At 36.9% G+C, this 22,581-nt stretch overlaps 1 protein-coding gene across 1 annotated transcript; it reads left to right on the top strand.

Moving 5' to 3' along the window:
* The first annotated feature begins 8,785 nt into the window (after positions 1-8,785).
* Positions 8,786-20,102, top strand: LOC129270226 (dexamethasone-induced Ras-related protein 1-like). Its single transcript, XM_064106024.1, has 2 exons — positions 8,786-8,825; positions 12,339-20,102. Exons 1-2 carry the CDS (start codon positions 8,786-8,788, stop codon positions 12,908-12,910), a joined length of 612 nt encoding a protein of 203 aa, XP_063962094.1. The 3' UTR covers positions 12,911-20,102.
* The last annotated feature ends 2,479 nt before the right edge of the window (positions 20,103-22,581 follow it).

The following is a 22,581-nucleotide window of genomic DNA, read 5'->3' as shown; positions in this document are numbered from 1 at the left end:
TGATACTTAAAGGAAAAATACACCCCGACAATTGGTTTGTATAGAAAAAGGAAGATCGAAAACATGCTCAACACTGAAAGTTTAATAGTAATCGGATGTAAAATAAAAAAAATGCTTTATTCTATTCTTTAATGATAACAGAACGAATGGCCACAGTGTATCGAAATTCAGTTTAATTTGGACACTTAATCGATAAAAAGAGTTTTCTTTCCCTTCTCGGATTTCTGTACGAAGATAGGGACTATCAGCTTGCCATACATCATCGCGTATGTGACTGACGCAGTACGTGACTTCTCACATGGCGTCCGAATCAAACGATTGTAAAATGGCGCGTTTTTGTCTGCGCAGTACTGATAGCCGATCGTTCATTATGACATGATGTCCGGTCGCATTTGGAGGGAAATTAAAGAGATAACTCATGTCAGTTTGGGCTATTCACACATTCTGTCTTCACATGCAGAGTGCGCTAGGGTTATCCTTGATTCTTCTGGCATACATTTATATTCCCGCTTCTTATCTCAGTTTATAGCAATGACAGACACTCAATGTATCCTCCTCCCTCTCTCCCCATCTCGCTCTATCTCTCTCACCTCTCTCTCCTATTTCTATGTAACATGATGACGATGACGTTTCTACCTTAAGTTCCATGATTTTCAAATTATTATTCATTCAGACCTCTATACGTTGAGTCACGATCTTCAAGTATGACTACCTATACCAGGTTATAGAACTTCTCGTTAACATTCACTTGCACTTTTCAGAACCGATAAATCTGAAGATGACAAATTAGTTCGATAAATATCAAGTTGTCTGAAAGTTATCACAGTGTGACGCATGCAAATCTTAAGAGAGTAAAACTAGATTGGCTATTGTAAAACAGTCCCTCTTTAAATCTTAACTGATATCGCATCAAGCATGCGGTTAGGTTTACTATAGGTTACATACGTTTCACAACTTTGGTTCTTTTGATGTAATTTGAGAGTAAGTGTCTGCGGAACACCACCTCGTAAATGTAAGAATTAATGCGATTCTCCAGCCTAGTTTCTTATCTGCTTCAGATGTCCACAGTACGTGACAAGGCGCCAGTCCGGAGCTCGCTACGGCGCCACGGCCACAGCGAAACCTATTCCCAAGACATTCCTACAAAGAAATACAAAGTATTTAAAATCACATCGAGGACCAGGCTATTTGAACTCTATCCGATTGTATTCAAATGTTTAGTGATTCGATACCTTACCCTGAACACAAGACACATTATATTTTCACACCAGAGGCAAAATACGTTGTTTGTTTTTTTATTTTTCTTCAAAAAAGTTGCGTGTTGTTTCATTGATCATGAAGCCTTCCAATATTGCGGACTTGAGTGCGTGATTTTACACTAGAAACAATTTTACATGAAATAATTTTCAAAAGTGTAAGAACATTTTTTTCATTCTATAAGATCGAAAGCAAGATCTATTATTTTGACGTAGATTGATGTAAGTCTATTCTCTTTCTTTTGTAATAATTAACAGGGCTCGTATTTAACATCATTTTCTTTCATAAAAAAGAAGAATAGTGTTTCTGTTTCATTCAAAATAAAAGACTAATCCTATAAATGGGATAGTTAATTAACATAGCCTCTTTCCAGCCTCACCAACCCTTTCTCTCCATCTTCTCCCCTCCCCCCCCCCCCTCTCTCTCTCTCTCTATCTATCACCTCTCGAATTTTCTAACATATCTAACACACTTCTGTTGGGGTATATAACTATAACAGCATTCAGTTGCCCAGATATACAGCTATATTCTATTTTGGTCAAAAATAATTTTAACCCGTCTTTTCATAACGCTATTCCTAAGAACCCGACCTACTTAAAGTTTAAGGTAATTACCGAGTCTTGCATACATGCAGACACGCCATGCCCCAAGTGTCGCCCCTCCTAATCCACGTCCTTGATGATCAAGTATCACCCCGAAAATCACATGTCACGTGCTGTTAACCTGCCCCCAATGGCACCTGAAAGGGTCGGGCGTCCTCCCAACATTCTACTGCTCTAACTCTCTCTAAAAAAAAACTACATCTCTCCATCGAGGGGTGCCCACGGGGAAAGGAAATGAGAGAGTTTTATTGGATTCCTGGTGTTTTTTGTTGAATAATAATGACCTCCTAAAGCAAAGCACCACCTGACAAAACACGTGACATTTAGCCCCTCGATACTATAGGCTCTCGTGCTCACAAGATCAGTGGGGCCCTTTGCAGAGATGTGATCAAACTCAACTCCAAAAGAATCAAATGCAACTTCACTGTCAACCAATGAAGTATATGGGACTTGAGCTTGATTTTCTTTTCTTTTATTTTTTTTAGAGTTTGGTTTAAGCGCAGCTCCTTCAACAACGGGCCCTGAAATGGGATAATCCCCATGTATTGCATTTAAATTCCACAAAGTAAAAACGTTAATTATTTTTTTTTACATACCACGTTACTACGTGTATATGAACCTTAAAACAATTGTTTAAACTGGTTTGGTTAGGTATGGTTTATTTACCTTATCAAATTAAAACAAAATACATAGTACAAATATTAAAAATGTGTACAAATAATAAACTTTTCAAATAAGTTTAATTTTTAATATTTAATTTTGAATAAATTAAGCATCGATATTTAAACTGTTAAACAACTACACTCTTAAAAAGATATTGGGTGAAAATGCTCCAACCAACCAACATTGGGCATTTTTAATTTTTAATTATCCAGTGTGATGAAAAGTTTGCCCATTCTAAAGTAATTGATGCTTATTTTTTAACCTTACTGGACAATATGTTTCCCGCATCGGGTAAAATACTGCCCCAAAATTGGTTGGACACAATAATTACCCTCGTGCTGGTTTAAATTTTAACCAATATTTTGTACAGTGTACTGTAAGATTCATATGGTAAGCAGCATTGTATAAAATTTAAAACAGCGGTTTTTTTTTACTGTGCAGAGCTCATCCTCGCGTCATCACTACCTGTTATTAATCTGCCCTGCTTTAAAAAATAAAATAAACGTCTATAGGCTCACCAATGATCATATAATTTCATGACATGCGTATTGGCAACCTCTTCTCCCTTTTTTATGTTGCTTCTGCTGCAAATGAAACTTTGCAAAGCACTTTTAATAAGTTTCTACGTTGTTGTTGTTTGTTGGAAATTAATGGCGACCAGTCATATTTGACTATTACCGCCAACTCGTTAGGCCAACTATTATTTTCTTTCTTTTCTTCGACGTGTCCTTTAAAATCGTTCCTCTCCTTTCTTTGTTTTTTTTTTCTTCTAATTATTATTATTATTATTATAAAGACTATCGTATCTTACAGGTTACCGCATGATCCCGTCCCTTCTTACGACACCGTCCAGACATCGTCCTGTCTCTCCGGTGTAGACAGGGGGCTCCCTTTGGGATACGAACTATAAGTAGACTCTATATATACTTCTGTAAATACGGATATTTACAAGTTATATTTCAGTCCGGATTTTTTAAAAGCAAGTTGTTTTATAAGAAAGAACACAGTGCCACACAGATTAATCACAGTGTGTTCACATTGTGGACTGTGTGGCAATATTATTCACACTGTGAAAATGCTCAAATCAAAGTGTGAAGACATTTTCACACTGTGCAAACCTCGACAGTGTGACTGCTCGCAGCTTGTTCACATAGTGTCCATGGAAGACTATATATGTGTGATTCACACTATTGAAATGCTCAAATTTAACAGTGTGAAGGTGATTTCACATTTTGTTCCACACTGTGAACCCACTATGGGACATTATTCTTTCCAGTAAGGACACTACATATATTGCTGGATTATAAAGCAAATATTCTGTAAACCCATACAACTGTTCATTCCTTTGGTAATTCTGATTTTTTTTTTTCATTATCTCTGTTTGTTAAAGGCATGTCTAGTAATTACTGCACCATTGGTTTCATTGGCTTGTGTCTGCCCAAATGTCATATAAACCACTGCATTAGAAACAATGTACCATTTTCTGAACATTGTTTTAAAATCTCACCTTTTCTAGTATTTACGCAGAATGATATATTATCATCATTATTTTAGACTTCTTTGAAATGAATCTATTGTAGAATTCTTAAATCATCTGACGCAAACAATTAAAAAACTAAAGAAATTGATATTTTTGACAGATAACATCCTATCATTCGTGATAAAATTGAGAATAAAAAATATATATATAACAGTTACTGATCAGTTACCTACCGGAGACTGCCATTGCATAGACCAACGTTTAAACCAATATCGAATGTCGCCGTGTCTTCTATATTCAAAAGAATATATTATTTCTTTAAAAAAAAATAGTCTCACTAAACGCAACCAAACTTGTACCTTTATAAAATTGGTATGTTATCTGATAAACCCACGAAGACTGAGAAAACGAGGGTCGCAAATGATCTCATTGATTTATGGTAATTTTCGTGAAATTTGGGGTGAATATTAATTTCTGTAAATCCCGAAACATCTGCTCGATTCCCTTAGCTATCTTTTGCCTATCGATTGAATGATTTATGCGGTATACTATAATTATAATGGATACTGAGTACATACTTAGTATGTATTCAGTATCTATCACTTAATATCATGACAGTATCTGTAGCTTAATATCAAATTTTCCCCTGAGCTATCTTCCCTTATGTAATTTTCGCAAGGGAGGATTGCTCTGGGGAACTTTGATTTAAGTTCAGCCTATCGTTATTCTCTTTTCATATTTGTTTCACAATATATTTAAATAACAAGAGTTACCAAAGCTGTTGTACATGTATTTCTCACACTTATAGCGTTGTCAGTAAATCAATTCACTACCTTTCCTTATCTAATGCAGTTAATTTAATATAATAGATAGTGCTATCATCTTAGATTAATCAAATCATGTTTCCAATAATCTGACACTTGACATCGATTCTTGATATTTTTATATGTATTCAGCTCATTTTTGGAATAAAACCTTAGCCACATGTCCATTTTATTTTGCAAATTTTAAACATTTTACTTTATGAACTTTAAAGAAGTTGTTTAATAGGTTTTTTTTTTGGTTTAACAACTTCTTTAAAGTTCATAAAGTAAAAAGCGTTGTTATGTAAAAAAAAACAAAGTTGCGTATTAAACCATGGACCTATTACGAAATAGGTCCATGATTAAACTAAGTAAAGCATGAAGTCCGACGTACGAGAATTAATAATGAAAATTAAGGGAAGGTACGGGAGGATGTGATTATGGTGTGTAGGGAAAAGGGAAAATATCTTGACAAATTGTCTGCGATAAGTGGCTCCAGTAAACGTCTATTTCCAGGCTCGCTGTGGTGAAGTGTGCGGCCTATTTTTAATGACGGTCCTTACGAGGTTTTGGAGTGGAGGCCCCGGCGTGAAGCCACTTGGGTTTGGCTCGAGAATACTCACTCACGGTAAATAAAAGTCTCTTCCATCATTGTTAGTATCCAACGACTACCGCGTTCTCACTTAGCCCCAGCTCGCGGATCAGACTCTCCTCGTGGGTCTGCTCCGCCAATTACCCACAATCCTCCGCGATATATATGTAAACCATAAAGTTAAATACGTACTAAACTTAACTCTGTGATGTAAACAAACTCTGGCGCGCGCTTGCCTTGAAAATTAACCACGACTAAAAAAATCGAGTGTACTCTTGACAGCCTGCGTGCGTAGAAAAACTCGAACAAAGCGCGCGAGATACACCGGAAGTTCGCAATCTGTTCGCAATCAATTGCCGGGGTAGACTCGGCTTTCTGTCCACACTGCAAAAAATTGCCGTGTCTCCCCTTGCTCGCGGGTCTGATCCTACCTTTTTGCTGTGGCAGAAAAGGCAATTCAGACTCGCCTCGAGGGGCTGAAAATTTCCGTTCACATTGGGGGAAAAAAGCGAGTTAGACTCGCCTCGCGGGTCTGACCCGCGAGCTGGGGCTGAGTGTGAACGCGGCTGGGGACGGATGGGAGAGAGCAGGGAGACAGACGTCAGAATGGAATAAGCGACCTCATTTTTTGGTGTGGTGTGTGTGGGTGTGTGTGTGTTTAGAAAGAGAGAGAGTGACTAGAGGGAGTATGAAAAGAGATGTATTTTGAAATACATACAAAAATGAAAGAGAACAATTAAATAAAAACATAACACCACTCATCTTTTGAATAGTACAAGGCGCGTCGTATTAAATTTCCTTACCCCCCCCCCCTTCCCTCCTCTGCTTAAATCTTGAAAGTTAGTCGAGAGATTGCAGTGCTCAAGTGTATTTTAACAAAGTCGGTTAATCTTTGCATGCACTTCCCTTAAAACCACTCTGATATGTATCTCCTACAAATCGAAATTGTCAAGTGCGATGGACAAATGTATTAGCAATTTAGATAGCATGTGTTGGGGGATGAATTCCATGGTAGATTTGATATCCTTGGAGGTGAAAGGAACAACAAGAAACAAATCTAACCCTGTTATTTTGTGGGTTAATCAGATGCATAGCTTTGCTTGATTAGAATTGATATCTTTCAAATAATCATTACCATCAAGTGTGTTCGTCTATGCTTGTACAGTATACAGCGTGTCCCACAAAAATATTAATGGCATGTTAAATGAGTATAATGCGAAAATTACAAAATCATATGTTATACAATTTTATAATCGTATACCAGCATTTGTTTTATACAACTGTCTTAAATGTTATGCCATATGGTCCATCGAACACAGAGATATTAGCCTTCTTTTAGCACTCATTAGGAAACATCTCAATCCAAGTTTCGTTATTACGTTGAATGAATTACGAAGTCCAAGCACGTCTTAATATACTCTTCTATATATGTCCCTTTTTAGACTTTTTGCCCACAACTTGCTTGCCGATACTTACATATTCTTTAAAAAATCAAGGTTTAAGGAAATTGTCAGGATATATATAATCAAACATGGAAATTGATTGATTTAATGATTGTTTGATTGATTTATTGATTGATTGATTATAAGCCTACTAAACGATAGCTATATGGAAATGAATTAAGACATTTTTCAAAATCCATGATCTCATCTTGATCTCATCTATTCATCAGAGAGGATGAATGAATAGGTCATCCCTAAGTCCTGAACAAAAAAATCCTCGCAGATTTACTCCTGTGACTGAACGTGAATTGATATAACTTGCACCACTTGAATAGAAAACAAAATCCCGTTAGCTGTACGTGACTACACATATTATTTAACACAAAACTTGGATGGAGAGGTTTCCTGATGCGTGCTTATGTAAAAAATGCTCATAGTTTTTGTGATTATTTGATCAAATCACATAAAGATAAACAATATAATGTTGAAATGTTTAATATTATACCATTCTAGAGTGCCATTAACATTTTTGTGGGACACGCTCTATAACCACTTAGATATATAACAAAGCTCCATATAAAACAGATTTCAAAAAGAGTTTTTTCATTGAAATCTGATTGCAAAGTTGGATATGATATGAACCTGTCTTATAATGTGCAAAAATATCAAATCATACTGAAATTTAGACTGATCTTAATTCCAGTCTCTTTTACATAAGCTAAGATCAATTACAGTCTGAGGTTTCGTGAGGTTTGATAATCCATGACGACATAGTGACAACTTACCCGTGACCCTGAAGTGTAAAAATCAAACGAATTGTGATCAGTTTATACATGTCGTAGACTGCATTTCATTTGTTAAATTAATTAATTGTAATAAGTTGTTAGAATGTGGAACTGTCTCAGGGTAGATTTGAGCCTACCTTGTGGCTGGGATCATTTGACTGGAGTGTATGTTCCACGTACACACAGACTTTTGTAAACCATTCACACAAATAATTAGAAAACCTTTATTATAGTAAACAATTCTTACAATGATTACAGGTTATGAACAAAGTATAAACATATGAAAATATTTACAAATTTATATAATTCAATTATTAATGATAATGCTTAGCTATTTCTTCTTCTTTGATTCTTGGTTTCCTTGCTTGAGTATCCTGACGATGACTATCGTCAGGTCTTGTCCCTGGTTAGACTTTAGACCAGGGGTTCTCAAACTACGGCCCGTGGGCCGGATCCGGCCCGCGAGACTGCTGTTTTCGGTTTTTTAATCACAACATGAAACATATGCTCAACATGATTACATTGTGTATGCATGAAGCCGTAATAAAAGTAATGGCAGTCAAATTAATTTGACTTTTAAACAAATCTTAGTGGAGTCTTTTCTGTCTGTTCTACTTTCTTATTAGATGACCAGCGCTGCGCTACATTGAAAAAAAAATTAGTTTCACATCAAACGTTGATAAACGTTGTATTTGAAAACACTTGCGCACACATTCCAACACTCGATCAATTTGGTTAAAACGTAAACTCAATTGCCGGTTCAGTTCTGCGGATTTTCTCAGGGGTACATTAGTTATCATTAATTATTAGCCAGGTCAAAATGGCATTAAATTCTGCTAAGAAAAGAAGGGTGGATGCTGAAAATCGTGTTTTCCATGAAGAATGGACAGACAAGTATGGTTTCATTTTGCCGCAATCGAGCACAAGGCCAATGTGTTGGCTAATCGACTTTGACTACAAAAATATTGATAGACCTACTACAAAACACTATCTGTCTCTTCAATTCCAGGTATGTGTTAAAATTGCCAAAGGTACAATCTACATTCAAAATACAATTTTGTTGTCATTACTGACTCTCGCTGTATTTTGAAATCTTTTCTTATTTTGCCTGTGTTCCATATGAAACTGTTACAAATTTGTTGGATTAAATTTTCCCAAAATATGGGCCAGATTGCACCAGAGAGCATATACGATCCCGGCCGTAAGGGTCTTCGCGCTTCGCGCACATTTTTTTCCTTCTAAGTATCCACTTCACCCTGGCCCTTTCTGGTTTATTTCGAGTCTCATCTGGCCCTTCAATGAAAAAGTTTGAGAACCCCTGCTTTAGACCAATGATCCCGCCCCGTCTCTTTAACTCCAGTTGCAGGTCATAAATCCTTTACACCCTGTCAAATTAGATATAAATATAACCCATGATTTGTTCAAACCCCAAATATTTAAAGATATATCAAGTTTATTTTATTCCTTTCCAAAAAGTATGTTTCCTCATGCCCATCACTATTTTATAATTTATGGTGGTATTATCAATCAACCTTGCATAATTATGAAACTAACACAATATTCTAAACATCACAATCAAACATGAATATACAACATAGTAGCAATGAATGCAATCACAACATACAACAATATTCAGCACAGTAAAACCCGTGTTCTTAACATCAAACAATCACAATAGACAATGTTTACAATAAGTACAGGTAATATTGAAATAATGTGTACTCACAGCTTCTCGTTGGTTTTTACTGATTTATAACGATTCCAATTTTGTCAATGTGGAATCCCAAGGTCCGGACTATCAGGTTGTCCTTAACAACACCTTGTTGTATCCACCGAGAGCTGAATATAATATTCTGATGAATACTTTTGTGCAGTATCTCTAACAAGTAGTATCTCTGTTGAATAATCAGCAGCTTCTGATTTTAGACTCAAATTTTAGCTTTGTTTGTAATAATTTTATTCCATAGACCTAACGGTCAAGAGTTTTGGATCCCTGATATTCTTGGAAAGTATTCTTAAGTATACACCTCTCTAAATATTATTGGCTAATGCCTGGTCACTCATTTTGTCTCTTGACTTTGATTGGTTAAGAACTTTTACTACCACTTCCACTGGAATTAGGAGTGGGAAACAAGACTCTATTCTTTCTGGGAAATGTCTGGCTTCTTGGCTGGGTCAATATTTACAATTCTACCCCATTCATCCTGGTTCTTCTCCTTTTATAGGCATAGTGTTTCCTTTTAAGGGATATTCCCCAAAATCCTACTGACCGGTAGTATGACGTTTGACCATCGTCATAAATACTTTGACCGGAAGTTCTTTTCTTCCTTCTTTTGATTTTCATTCATACCTTAGGAATGTTTTATTTCCACATTATATAGTATAGAACTTACATTGATGATACATATTGGAATTTCCAATACATGTAAGAAATATCAGAATAACCAATACATGATGGAAATTAAAAGGAAAACAGTAATTCCTCTTAAACTGCAATGACATACATTTGCAAAAACAATATTTCATGTAGCATACAATATGAGCATTTCATTACATAACAATCATACATTAATTAATACGCAGATTTAACTATAGTCATACAATCATCTCTTGACAGGAACCTTAAACAATCAAGCATTTTCACCAGATTATAGAAAGAATAAGCGAAGTGAATGATTGCAGTCAATTTGAGTCTTGAATAAAAAAAAATAATAATCTGCGCAGTGTATATAAAAAATATAACTATTTCAATTTTAATCTTCCATCTGTACCTCCCTTCCCCTAATGACAGAATAAGATTACGCTGTGGTCAGTCGTTTCGTCGCAAAGCCTTGTTTGAAACCAATCTCTCTGGCGTCAAGCTGTTAATTGAATGGGGCGGACGAAAGTCATGTTTCTGCTATAAGGCATTTGTTGGATTTACTTGATAATCCTATATTCTCTTCCAGTCGAGCGAGAGAATATTTACTTTCCGACTAAGAAGTATCCATTCTCGAGAGCTATAAATTCTGGATTTTGTCAAGTAAAAAAACTAAAACGCCGCAATACTCTATTTTACAAGGCACTAAAGGAAGATGTGGCAGCCCCCCCCCCCCCACTCAATTTTGCGTGTGGTACAGAAACTATCCACAAAGTATTTTTTATAATCAATTCATACCACGTTTCTTGTTTAACAATTGTAAATTGAGAGAAGTCCATTCGCAAACACAAATGGTTCGTTTTGAAAGGCTTTAATTCGAAAAAGAAGAGTTCAGAGCATTACTAAAGTGTCTGAATTAAGATTGACGTGTTTCAAGGCTGAACTTCTTCACTTTTTAATGCCAGTATTTATTTTTTGAATTATCATAAATGCCGTTTGTTTGATTTAAAGCAAAAATATGATTACAACGAAACAACCCTATATTTGATGTTTTATCTTTGTATGCAGTTACAGTTACTGTTATCTACCTGCTCATTGAAATACATCTTCGGCAATATGGAATTTTCATTAGACAAACGTAGTGCATTGTATTCTTAAGTAACTCTGAATATGTATACAGATTACAATTCAATGTAACTTACAACGAAATAATATCACAATCAGGTGTCGAAGACTTCTTTCTCATCAAGATGTGAAACAACTTTTTGTGCTTTCTTAAGGCATGTAAGGCAAAAGAGCTAATCTAGTCGCTAATCACACTCCTCTTGGAGTGATACTAGGGACCAGTCCCTCTGGAGTTAACTGTTCATCGTTTTAGAGTGCATTATGACTCCTTTTGGAGTGAACTGCAAGAAGAGGACTCACAGTGCACTCTAAAAAGGTGTACAGTTCACTCCAAACGGATTGGTCCCTAAATCACTCCAATAGGAGTGTGATTAGCGACTAGATTAGCTCTTTTGCATTTAGAGAGAGTGCACTGTGAAAACGCTGTTTAAAATTTTTAAAGTATAGGCTGTTTAAGCCCGTCACTCTAACAACTATTGTTTATGCTTTAAAACAAGTTGTTTGAATTTTAATTGTTCAAAAAGTTTAAACAACTTGTTTTAAAAGTTTAAACAATAATCATCAGAGTGCCAGGCTTAAACAACGCGCTTAAGATTTTAAACAGCGTTTTTACAGTGTGAAGTAGATTTCAATGAATTTATAAGTTAAAATGGAGCATTTTATTTTCACACGTTATGAAAATTATGACATCACCCCTGTGACGCTGTGTTCTCATAAGGGCTCTTGATTCAGAGGGTCTTTTGTCAAGCAAACACACTGTTAAAAAAAACCTGATTTTACAGAAAAAAGAAGATTTTGCAGAAAGCAATAACAGAATCATTCTGTAAATTCATAAAACAGGGATTTTTCTGCAATTTAACAGAACAGGTCTGTTTAAAATGGGGAAAAGGGCGTTTTATTAAAGGAAATTTGTAAGGTTCCATACACCAAATATCAATTTCCTGTAAGATTACGCAATCTGGTAAGATTACAGGTGTTCTCGAGACTCTGCTGCAGGAACTTTTTTATTTTAAGGATAAATTTTCTAACAGTGCAGGTGGAAACAGGGTGTGATTTTGACTATTAAATATTTATGGGTAGTTTGGGAAACCCATGGTGACTCGTGTGTACAACAATACAGTGGAGTGTTCACCCCCTCCGGATTTTCTTTCTATGCTTATAGAGTGGGAATCAAGTAGGCTGATATAAGCTAATATTAACTTTCATTTTTTTTTTCATTTTCTAATTCAGGTGACGTCTTCATCATTGTATACAGCATTGACGACAGAAATAGCTTTCAAGAAGCCATTCGCCTTCGGGAACAGATACAATCAACCAAGAACACTGCCAACAGCACAAAATGCACCCCAATGGTTATTGCAGGGAACAAATGCGACAAGGACAACAACCGGCAGGTTCCTCTGGATGAAGCCAAAGCAGCCTTTGACCAGACCAGAAGGTGTGTCTTTCTGGAAACGTCCGCCAAGAAGTTCTATAATGTTGACGTCCTCTTCAGGTGTCTTTTTGAAAATGCTCGCTTGCCAAGCGAGATGAGCCCGTCGCTGCATCGGAAAGTGAGTGCAAGTCACGGACCGACGTCTCTTAGGCCGAGTCATAATGGAAAGTTAGCCCTGAGGAGACGGTTGAGCGAGGCCTGTGGGATGGTCACTCCCAATGCGAGAAGACCCAGTGTCCGCAGTGATCTTCTGCAGCTCCGGCTAAAGACCATAAGGGGAAGTAGTATGGACGAAGTCGACGACGATGAAAGCGAGAGGGGTAGTATCCATAGAAAGCTAAGAAAAGCTATGTGCTGTATTCAGTAGCGATGTCAGCATTGAAGGGCAAAGCCAAACTGATAAAGGACAGGGAATCCGATTTGGACGGACGCCTTAGCATTCCTTCGGCTATGCCACAGCTAAGTAATCAAGAATCACATTTTGAAGAAAACAAACAAATCTTTTCGTCATGTTCGTGTAAAGTCTGCAACAGGTGATTGAGCCGAGACTAGGTTGGATTGGACCAAACTACTACCATGAGTAGAAATTTAGATATTAGGCTTTCAATTGAGATTGGAAATAGACCAGGGTGGTATGATATGGTATATTCGCCAAAGAATGAGGATACCAAACGAACGTTTACAGAGAATGTCTGATCAAACTGGATGTGTAGCTTAGCCATGATGGTTGTTCGACCGTGAAACCAAAATGCTAATTTGTCTGCGAGATTACGGACGGACCATTAGTGGATATAGGGGAAGGCAAAGGACCCGCTATTCAATCAAGAACTTGATTTAAACTGTTTGAAAATTTTCACAAGTGGAAATTACACTAAGTTCTATTTTTGTCTTTACTTTTAGTGGCGCCATTCTTTAAATTCAGCACTATTTAATAGACTGTCTTGATACTTATCTCGTTTAAATCTGTCTGCCTCACGTCAGTGGTGTGTTGCGATTCCGTATTCCGTTCACCTTGTGTTTGTAAAAATACACCATTAACAAGTTTCCGGGGACGATAACAATTCATCGTGTACTAGTATCGGGCTTCATCTACTTAACACGATTAATAGAATATTGTTTTCTTTCAGTTCTGACTACTCTTAAATTAAGCATGCAACTGTTTTCGCAAGAAGCCACACAAATAAGAGTAAAAACCTTCAACACCCACGTGATTTATGTATTAACGAGAGTATTACGCACCGACAAGAGCGACAAAGGACATTTTTGAGAAAAGAATATACCGACAAATATTGTTCTGTGAACAAGGATCTATTTTGATAGCCCGGAGATGATCATCGCTCAACACTGTCTCATTACCGGTTGCCAAGGACAACCTCAAAAAGTTTTCCTCTGTTTCCGCATTTACAAAGATTCGGAGGGCGATCGTCGAGATCTCAATTGAGCAAAGTGTATTTTGAGTAACATCTTAATGATAGAAGATAGAGATAGATGGAGATAGAAACAAGCCGCCAAAGCAAAGATCTGAAATAGGCTGAATATGCGAAGGCTTATGGGTATGAGCACTAATGATAAATAATGATGTCGTGCGTGGTGCCCCAGGTGATGAAGGCCTTATTGTCTAACATTCGAAAATACTAAACTCATCGCTGTATAAACTTAGTCTCTTAGACTTCTTCGCGGGAAACAGAATATGATGTTGTAAATTTGAAAGTGCACTTCGAGAAGTATGATGTAAATACTTCCGGATAATGTCAACGTGAAAATTGATCTAGAATCATTATGTTAACGAATTAAAGCTTTCAGTACGCATGAGATTTGCCAAATAGTATTGTCGAGGAAAGATAAACTATATATATGTTGATTTAGTTAACGTGTATGAACTTCAAAGTTAAGCCCTGAGGGGCTACTTTGTAAGTGTCGCTTTGGTCGCGTAACATTTAGATCCTGTCACAATTGGTATGGGACTACACGGCAGGCTGCAACAGACATCAATTGCTATATACGGCCACTGATACACATGCTTCGGATTTCAGGCCGCCTCCGACGCCGGCTTTGAAGTCGCCTTCACGAAAGCAATTTGGGTGGTGGTACACATAGTTTACGCCGAAAGTGAACTGACGCCGCGGCGCGCCGCCTCGAAATCACTATCCGGTTTACAAAAAGCCGCCTTCGCGCCGCTTATTCATGTGACGCGAGTTGGCTGACGATTCCTGTCAACATTTTATATTGTTCGTCAGCTATAATTATTGTTCGTTATTTCTAGTTCAGTGGTCAATCCGGCCTGAGTCCACTTGGAGGACATACCAATTTGCAGGAATGAAGCCGGCGTTGTTGCCAGCCGGCTTCAGTCGGGCAATTTGACGCCGCCTTCAAACCACATCCAAAGGTGGACTCAGGGTCCGAGACAGTGTCAGTCCGGCTTTCGAAAGACACAAGTCAAGCCACCTCCGACGCCGACTTCAGTCCACTTTCAGCGTATGTAGAGCGCCACCATAAGATGGACTTTCTTGGCTGTAAGTCTAGGCCTAAGTCCTCAACATTTAGTGACAAATGACTCCTGATCCTTTACGACGTTTGCTAAAGATTAATGAAAAAGAATTAAATCTGTTATTTTGGATGTATTCAACTTAACGGGATGCCCCGGGCTGAAATGTTTATATCTAAATAGAGTAAAATTCACAGAGCAAAACGCTGAAAATTTCATCAAAATCTAATAACACATAGCGAAGTTATTGAATTTTAAAGATTAGCAATATATTATGAAAACCGTTATATGCACGCCGTCATGAATATTCATTAGATGGGCTGATGATGTCACATCCTCACCTTCCTTTTTTCTTACGTTATTCCATGAAATCATAATTGTTTCATTTTTTTCAACATGTGTGAATGATATGTCTCCCTTATATTGAAATAAGTTGCAGCAATTCTATTGCACTTAATCAGTTATTCCAATACTTTTGGTTTTGAAGGACAAAATATGAATAAACCTAATTTCATATAATAAAATGCAAATAACATTATGGGTATCATGTCATCATCAGTTTGCTCATTGAATAATCATGAAGACATGCCCAGAACTTTTTTTTTACCTAATTAATGCAAATCTTTAAAATGCCATAACTTTGTTATTCCTTTTCAGTCTTTTGTTTGTCTGGGTTTTCTAATTCTGTTCAAATCATACGATTTACAGCCTGGAGTGTCCCTTTAATTTCATACCATGAGGTGATAATATCGTCGGTGCTACGTATATTAATACTAGCCTAATGTTCTCATTAAATTTGGTATTTGCGTGTTTTCGCTCAACCACGCTGTTTCAATCCTAAAACACAACAAATGCATTGATTCACATTTGAAATCTCGGAGATCTTTGTCGAAAATGGGTGAACCGAGAAAGATGATCATCCTAAGATTGGGAGCTGACGAAAAATTGCAAATATGTCGTTTTTCCATAGTCACGGACGATACTGCTGTGATGATTCACCGTTTTTCGACAAGACGTTTTTGTCATGAAGGGTTTTTGACAATAGATTCTCTACGTTCCAGAGAGCGTCAGCGAATAGTCGTTCCGAAAACTCCTTATTAACACCGAGTTGCTCCCGTCTGCCAAGAGGCTAACTGAACTGTTAACTATTCGCCTACATGTATTTCCTAGGAAGGCATTTTAGGCCCTTTTCACACGTGAATCTTGAATCATCATTGCAATGATGAATGCTATAGTAATCGTGACTGGAATTAATAGCGTCCATGATTCTAATCATGTTCTAGTTTGGTTTCACACGTGCTAAATATTTGTCATTAGCCTTATTTTTCATTGGAATCATCATTCAAATTACGATTTTTTTTTACCGTGTGAAAGGGCGGATAGTAAATAACACATGTAATTTAGCCAGACAATCCTGGAGAAAGCTTTCAGAAAGTGTGCATGACATTAATGTTCGTCAGTCTATTTCGCATCCATTACACAAAACACATTCATGATATAAATGTTTTGTAAAATGAAATACATAATTGTGAGTACAAAAAGCTTGTCATAAAGACGGTCGGCGCATGCTCGGTATGTATATTAATTACTTAAATTTACCGCCATCTTTCCATGTCGCGTGTACGAAAATGTAGTCATGTGATATAATATCACTCTGTTTGTTAGTAGTGTATAAGTATTAATGGGTGCATTGGCATTATTGTTTCCCCTAATGAGGATGAATGCACAGCACATGTATATATATTCAAAAGAGCTGATCACTTTTGAAACTGACAAAAATGTGTTTTTATACTCGATGAATCGTGATTTATACTTTTGTAATCCGTTGTTTTCAACCAAGTCAAAGTTATATTTTGTATGTATGCCATTTAACAAATTTTGGTTGTATTTTCGTTTGAATTTTATTTTTGATATTGATTTCGTGGTGTTGCAAACATTGAACGTCAAATTCTCCAGTGAAATTTCAATATTCCTAAATTATTATTCGCCGACGTTCTGTACCTGGAATTAATCGATTAATCGATGACAGCATTGAGATCACATACTCGAGGTAAATTAGCCGAAAGTTTGATTGGCAACATTATTTTGAATTTTTAATGTTACTATTTATGAATATGATATTGCCCGATTATCCTCTCCTATCTCGAGAATGTATTCTGAAGATGCAATCTATTCTCCGAAGCATTATTGTTATCATGTTGCTATAGTAACAGCTGTCTGAATAGCATATTAGACCCACTGTATTTTTTGTGAGAATCATTAAAGGGGAATCCAACCCAAATAAAAACTTGTTTTTATAAGGAAAAGAAAAATCAGACAAGTTGATAGGTGAAAGTTTGAACAATATTGGACAAACAACAAGAAAGTTATGAATTTTTAAAAGTTATAAATATTGGTAATCACTATACCCATGGAGACTTCAAATTGGCCGCATATGGGAAGTCATAGTGATGTAAGGCAAGGACTACTCTTCCATGTACTCCAATACATATTATGGCTAAAATGTCATTTTCCCCAAAAGTGTTATTTCAAATTATAGTTTTCTTTCATGAGGACATAAAACAATATACTACCTGGGTTATATTTAGATTACTGCCCCAGGGGAATGGGTACTTAGGAGAAAACCACTAATCCCTGATAATAAAGTACATGGCCTATGGGAAAGTTGTCCTTGCCCCTTGTCATAATTTACTTACTCAGTTGCCAATTTGAAATCTACATAGTATTAGTGATCTCAATTTTAAAGCAGCTATAACTTTCTTATTGCTTGTCCGATTTCTTTCAAACTTTCACCATTCTGTTTGATTTATTTTTCTCCTTCCCAACACAGCATTTTATAGCCAAGGCTGGATTCCCCTTTAATGATATGATTGATAACCTTGCCGAAAAGTTTGCCTGTTGATTACAGACATAATATCATATTCTAACACACTATTTTTTGCACATTGAACATATAGCCGTTTTTTAAAACATTTATGTATACCTAAATGTATATCGTATCAACCAGCACAAGAGTGCTGTTTGATACGATATACATTTGTATCACAATATTTTGTGCAGTTTGGAGCCCAGTTTTGAATACACCAAGATTGCTTGGTGTTGTGTAGAACAAAAAAATTCCAATATGCCCTAGGACTGAAACCACCGACAGAAAAAAAGATAAGATGAAATAGTATGGATACACAGAACTCACAACAATCCTAAATTTATATTTATGCAGAATGTGGGTCCTAATTCGAGCTATATCCAATCAAACTGAAGAAAAACAAATACAGTATGAGAGAGAGAGAGAGAGAGGGGGAGGGGTGGAGAGAGAGCAAGGGAGTGCGGGATTGAGAGAGAGAGGAAAATGAAAGATGGAGAGAGAGATATATAGAATGAGATACACGAAGAGAGGGAGAGAGATAGAGAGGGAATGTGTGGGGTGAGAGATAGGGGAGAAAGAGAGGATGAGACAGAGAGGGGGGGGGGTTGTGGGAGTTTAGATAAGTATATTTATCATAGTAGGACTGGACACTGAAGGGAGTCAAGGTACTGTATGTAATGGATGAAAGAATGGCGGAAGTTTGGAAAGGGTGTCAGAAAACAAATATGGAGGTGGAACAAAGGATAGCTATATCGCGAGAAGGGTGAGAACAATGAAAAAAAGAGTGAAGAAAATAATAAGGAGGAGAAGGGGAGGACAAAAAGTGGGTGTGGATGTCGAGAATGATACACGATAGAACAAACATTTCATATGGGGAAAATGTGAAAGGATAGTTGAAGAGAGATATTATGAGATAACACATAGGAAAAGAAGATGGAAAGTGTTTGAAAAGACCTGGAAGGGGAGACCGGAGATGCATGGTGGAGTAATAAGGGTAGAGGGGGTACGTTAGATAGAAAAAAGGAAATGGAATGGATATTCAAATGTTCAGTCAAACATTATTGAGATTATATTGCTTGACATACTGGCAGAGGTAGGGGTATACAAAAGAGATCAGCAAAATGAGTGGCGATGGATGAGGGAGAAAGATGAGAGAGACAGAAGTGGTGGAGACGGGGCTAGTGAGAGGAGAAGTGGATATGGTGTGGAGAGAGGGAGAGGAGGGGGTGGAGATGGGGTATGATTAGAGAGGCAGAAGGGATGGAGATGGGGTATAATGAGGGAGTAAGAGTTAGAGATGAGAGGGACACAAGGAGTGATGATGGGTAGAGAAGATGAAAGACAGAAGGAGTGGAGATGGGGTATAATGAGGGAGAAAGAGTTGGAGACGAGAGGAACAGAAGGAGTAATGATGGGTAGAGAAGATGAGAAGGGAGTGGAGATGAGGTAGAGAGACAGAAGGGGTAGACGGGAGATTAATTAGACAGACAGAAGGAGTTGAGATGGGGTATAATGAGGGAGAAATACCTCGAGTGTATAAAATGGGGGAGAGAGGAGTGGAGATGGGGTAAAGAGAAGGGGTGAAGATGGTGAGGAGAGATGGGGTGTAGACGGGATAGAATGAAGGAGTGGAGATGTGGTAGAGAGAAGAAGGAGTGGAGATGGGGAAGAGAAAAAGAGTTGCAATCAATCGCAACTCTAAACATCATGCGCAACTTGATTTTCAACCAATGAACAGCGCGCATTTGGGACTTGCGATCAACTCTTTCTGCAACGGGCCCCTGATGGGGTAGAGGGGGAGAGATGTAATGGATTGGACGCGATAAAATGAGAGGACTATGGGGAGGAAAGGAAAAGGCACGTAGAATGTTGACTGGAGTGAGACTGACTTGTAAAATGTGTTTGGCAATTTTTATTCGATGTGCTTGTTGTTGGGTGTTGTTTAATAGTGTGAATTGAATGCCATTTTGCTTTGTTTATTATATCGAGGGTTTTGTAATTGCATTGACGCCAAATGGCGAAATGCCTTGTGTTTATACCATTCTTATTCTGCATCGACAGTATGTCTTGATTTCCTTTAATCTCTGGTGTCATCTGTAAACACCCACATCTCATTGATATTAATTCTCTGTTGCTGATCCATTTAATATGTGAAGTTTAATTGTTGTCCGTCCAATTAAGATTAATAAAATGCGTTCTTGATTCGAATATTTTGTCACTGTGTTTATTGGTTGTTAATCTGACGAGAGTGTGGGGTAGGTGTGTGTGCGTGTGTGAGAGAGAGAGAGAGAGAGTCGAGAAAGAAAGAAAGAAAGAAAGAGGGAGAGAGGGGGTGATGAGAGAGTACTTATACTTCCAAGTACCTCCACTCCTTCACGCCCACCCCCCCCCCCAAAAAAAAAAAATAGGTACATGTATATTAGCGTTGTATCTTAAAGGGAAAGTTCACCCTGACGAAAAGTTTATAATAAAGATAGCAGAAAAATAAAAAAATATATTGGTGACGGTTTGAGAAGAATCTATCAAAGATAACAAAAAGAAAGTCATTTAATTGTTTTTTTTTTTCATTTATGAAGTCTTAAACGAGGAGCTTACCCATATACGATGTGATAAAAATGAATGAAATGTCATCTTCTAAAAAAATCAAAATGGTTTTTATAGCACCTTCAGTATTTCAAAAGAGAATCATTCACATCAGCTCCCCATGGCCCTGCATGGGAACGATTTTAAGCATGTTAAGAGGGGATGCTGGTTTTGAAAACAATAAGAAGCCTCCCACCCCCCCCCCCCCCGAAAAAATAGAATAAAATATATATATACTGCAAAAGTGATTTGGGCCAGAAAAAAAATTGACAAGCAAAAGAAAAAAAAATTGCTCGAAAATGAAGGTAATATTGATTACATTTCTACCTGTTAGCATACCAGCCTGATTTCTAGGGGGTATTGGCTATGGTGTATATACATTACAAAGCACCCTCAGAAAAATCTTGGGGTGCTTCAACACATCCAGTAACCCCGCTTCCCATGCAGAGCCATGTCAGCTCCTGAAAAAAAAAATGGTCGTCATGAAGTGATAAAATTTTCAAGCTCAGGATGAGGCTTGATTACTTTGAAAGATGTTGTTTTATTAAAATGATATGTTCTCTCTACTATAATGTTATGTTCTTTTTATTGTTTTTTCTTCAAGTCTTCATGAACCACTGGAAGATTAAAAAAATATGCATTTTACACTCCTTGTCATTATCGGACAGCAGTGCATAGGCTTTTGTCGATGCTTTTTTCCCGGGTTTTTTTATTCGTTTCTTTTTAATTTTTGCAACAAACTTTTCGACAAAGTGATAGTTCTCATTCACTTATCTGTAGAATAGGCCTATGAAGAGAAATCCTGAAAAACATATCTTTGTACCCTGTGCCTTTATACCCATCCTCCTCTCTCTCTCCAGAATACCTAATCTTTCTCTATCTTAATCTGTGACTAATATTTCGCTTATTTTTTTCACGAAAATATAATATATGCACAATTCAGTGACATGTAAATGTTGATGATGTCACTCACTCCCCCTCATTCACTATTTCTTTTGTTTTTTATTGTTTGAATAAAACGATATTTCAGTTTTTAATTAACTTTCTTATCCACATCTGACTTATTTGATGAATTTTTTAGTGTTATGCTTGTTTAGTTGTTCTTTTTTTTCAAATCAACTTTAGTTATTGGGTGGACTTGTCCTTTAACTTTCTCCCAATCTCTTGCTAGCTAGCAATAATTAGACTAGTTCATTGAGTCATCGTTTCATACATTCTTTCAATTTTAGCTCATGTTATTCGATTATGCTTGCTTATGGAGTGCTTTATGCATTCAGGGGCCCGTTTCTCAACACCGTCATAAGTCTAACTTCTTGACTAAATCAGAGATAGTGAGCTACTTGTCCGCTATCCGTTTCACGAAGCCCTCTTTACCAAGATCGGGTACAACGACCTCACTAAATATTTATGACACCTCCGAACCTGTCATAACTTCTTTCTTAATGACGTAGTGGTATCACGTGGGTAGACTATGACATGCAAAAGTGCCTAGAAATTTTAAAATTACAATCTTACGTAATCAATCATAGAGGTTGAAATTACATCACAAAACAAGTGGGTTAATGCATTCAATGATAATTGTAATACAAAGAAACTATAAAAACTGTTGGTAAAACGCCACAAAACGATTCATTTTGAAATAGTAAAATGATTTAATCGATAAAGATTCTACACGTCAGGCCATCCATAACTGAACTCGTATTTGTTGTTTTCAGACCCCTATACATTTGGATAAATTCTATCTCTAATTTATGCATATAATTTGTCAAATATCGTATGTTTCGGTATAAATGATTGAAAATGTTTCGTTAAACTATATTTTGATGACGTTTGGAATCGTAAAAGACCGTATAATTATCATCATTTTAAAAAGAAAACCGTTATGGTTTACTTTCGTAAACTATCAAAATTGGATATCCCGGGGGTACCCATCTCAACGTCCACAAGGGATTTTTTAGTCATGAAATGAATTATTCATAATTTAATTTTCTGTGCAATTGAATGCTCCAGTCTTCATGGTCTAAGTATGTATGATGCATAATTCACCTGTGCTATTATTTTAAAAAGATTTATTTCCCAATTCATCACAATATTTGCAATTTTG

Source organism: Lytechinus pictus, chromosome 10, assembly GCF_037042905.1.
Source record: "Lytechinus pictus isolate F3 Inbred chromosome 10, Lp3.0, whole genome shotgun sequence".
Lineage (NCBI taxonomy): Eukaryota > Metazoa > Echinodermata > Echinoidea > Temnopleuroida > Toxopneustidae > Lytechinus > Lytechinus pictus.
The sequence above is the reverse complement of the archived record's forward strand: the minus strand, read 5'-3'. Positions and strand labels throughout refer to the sequence as shown.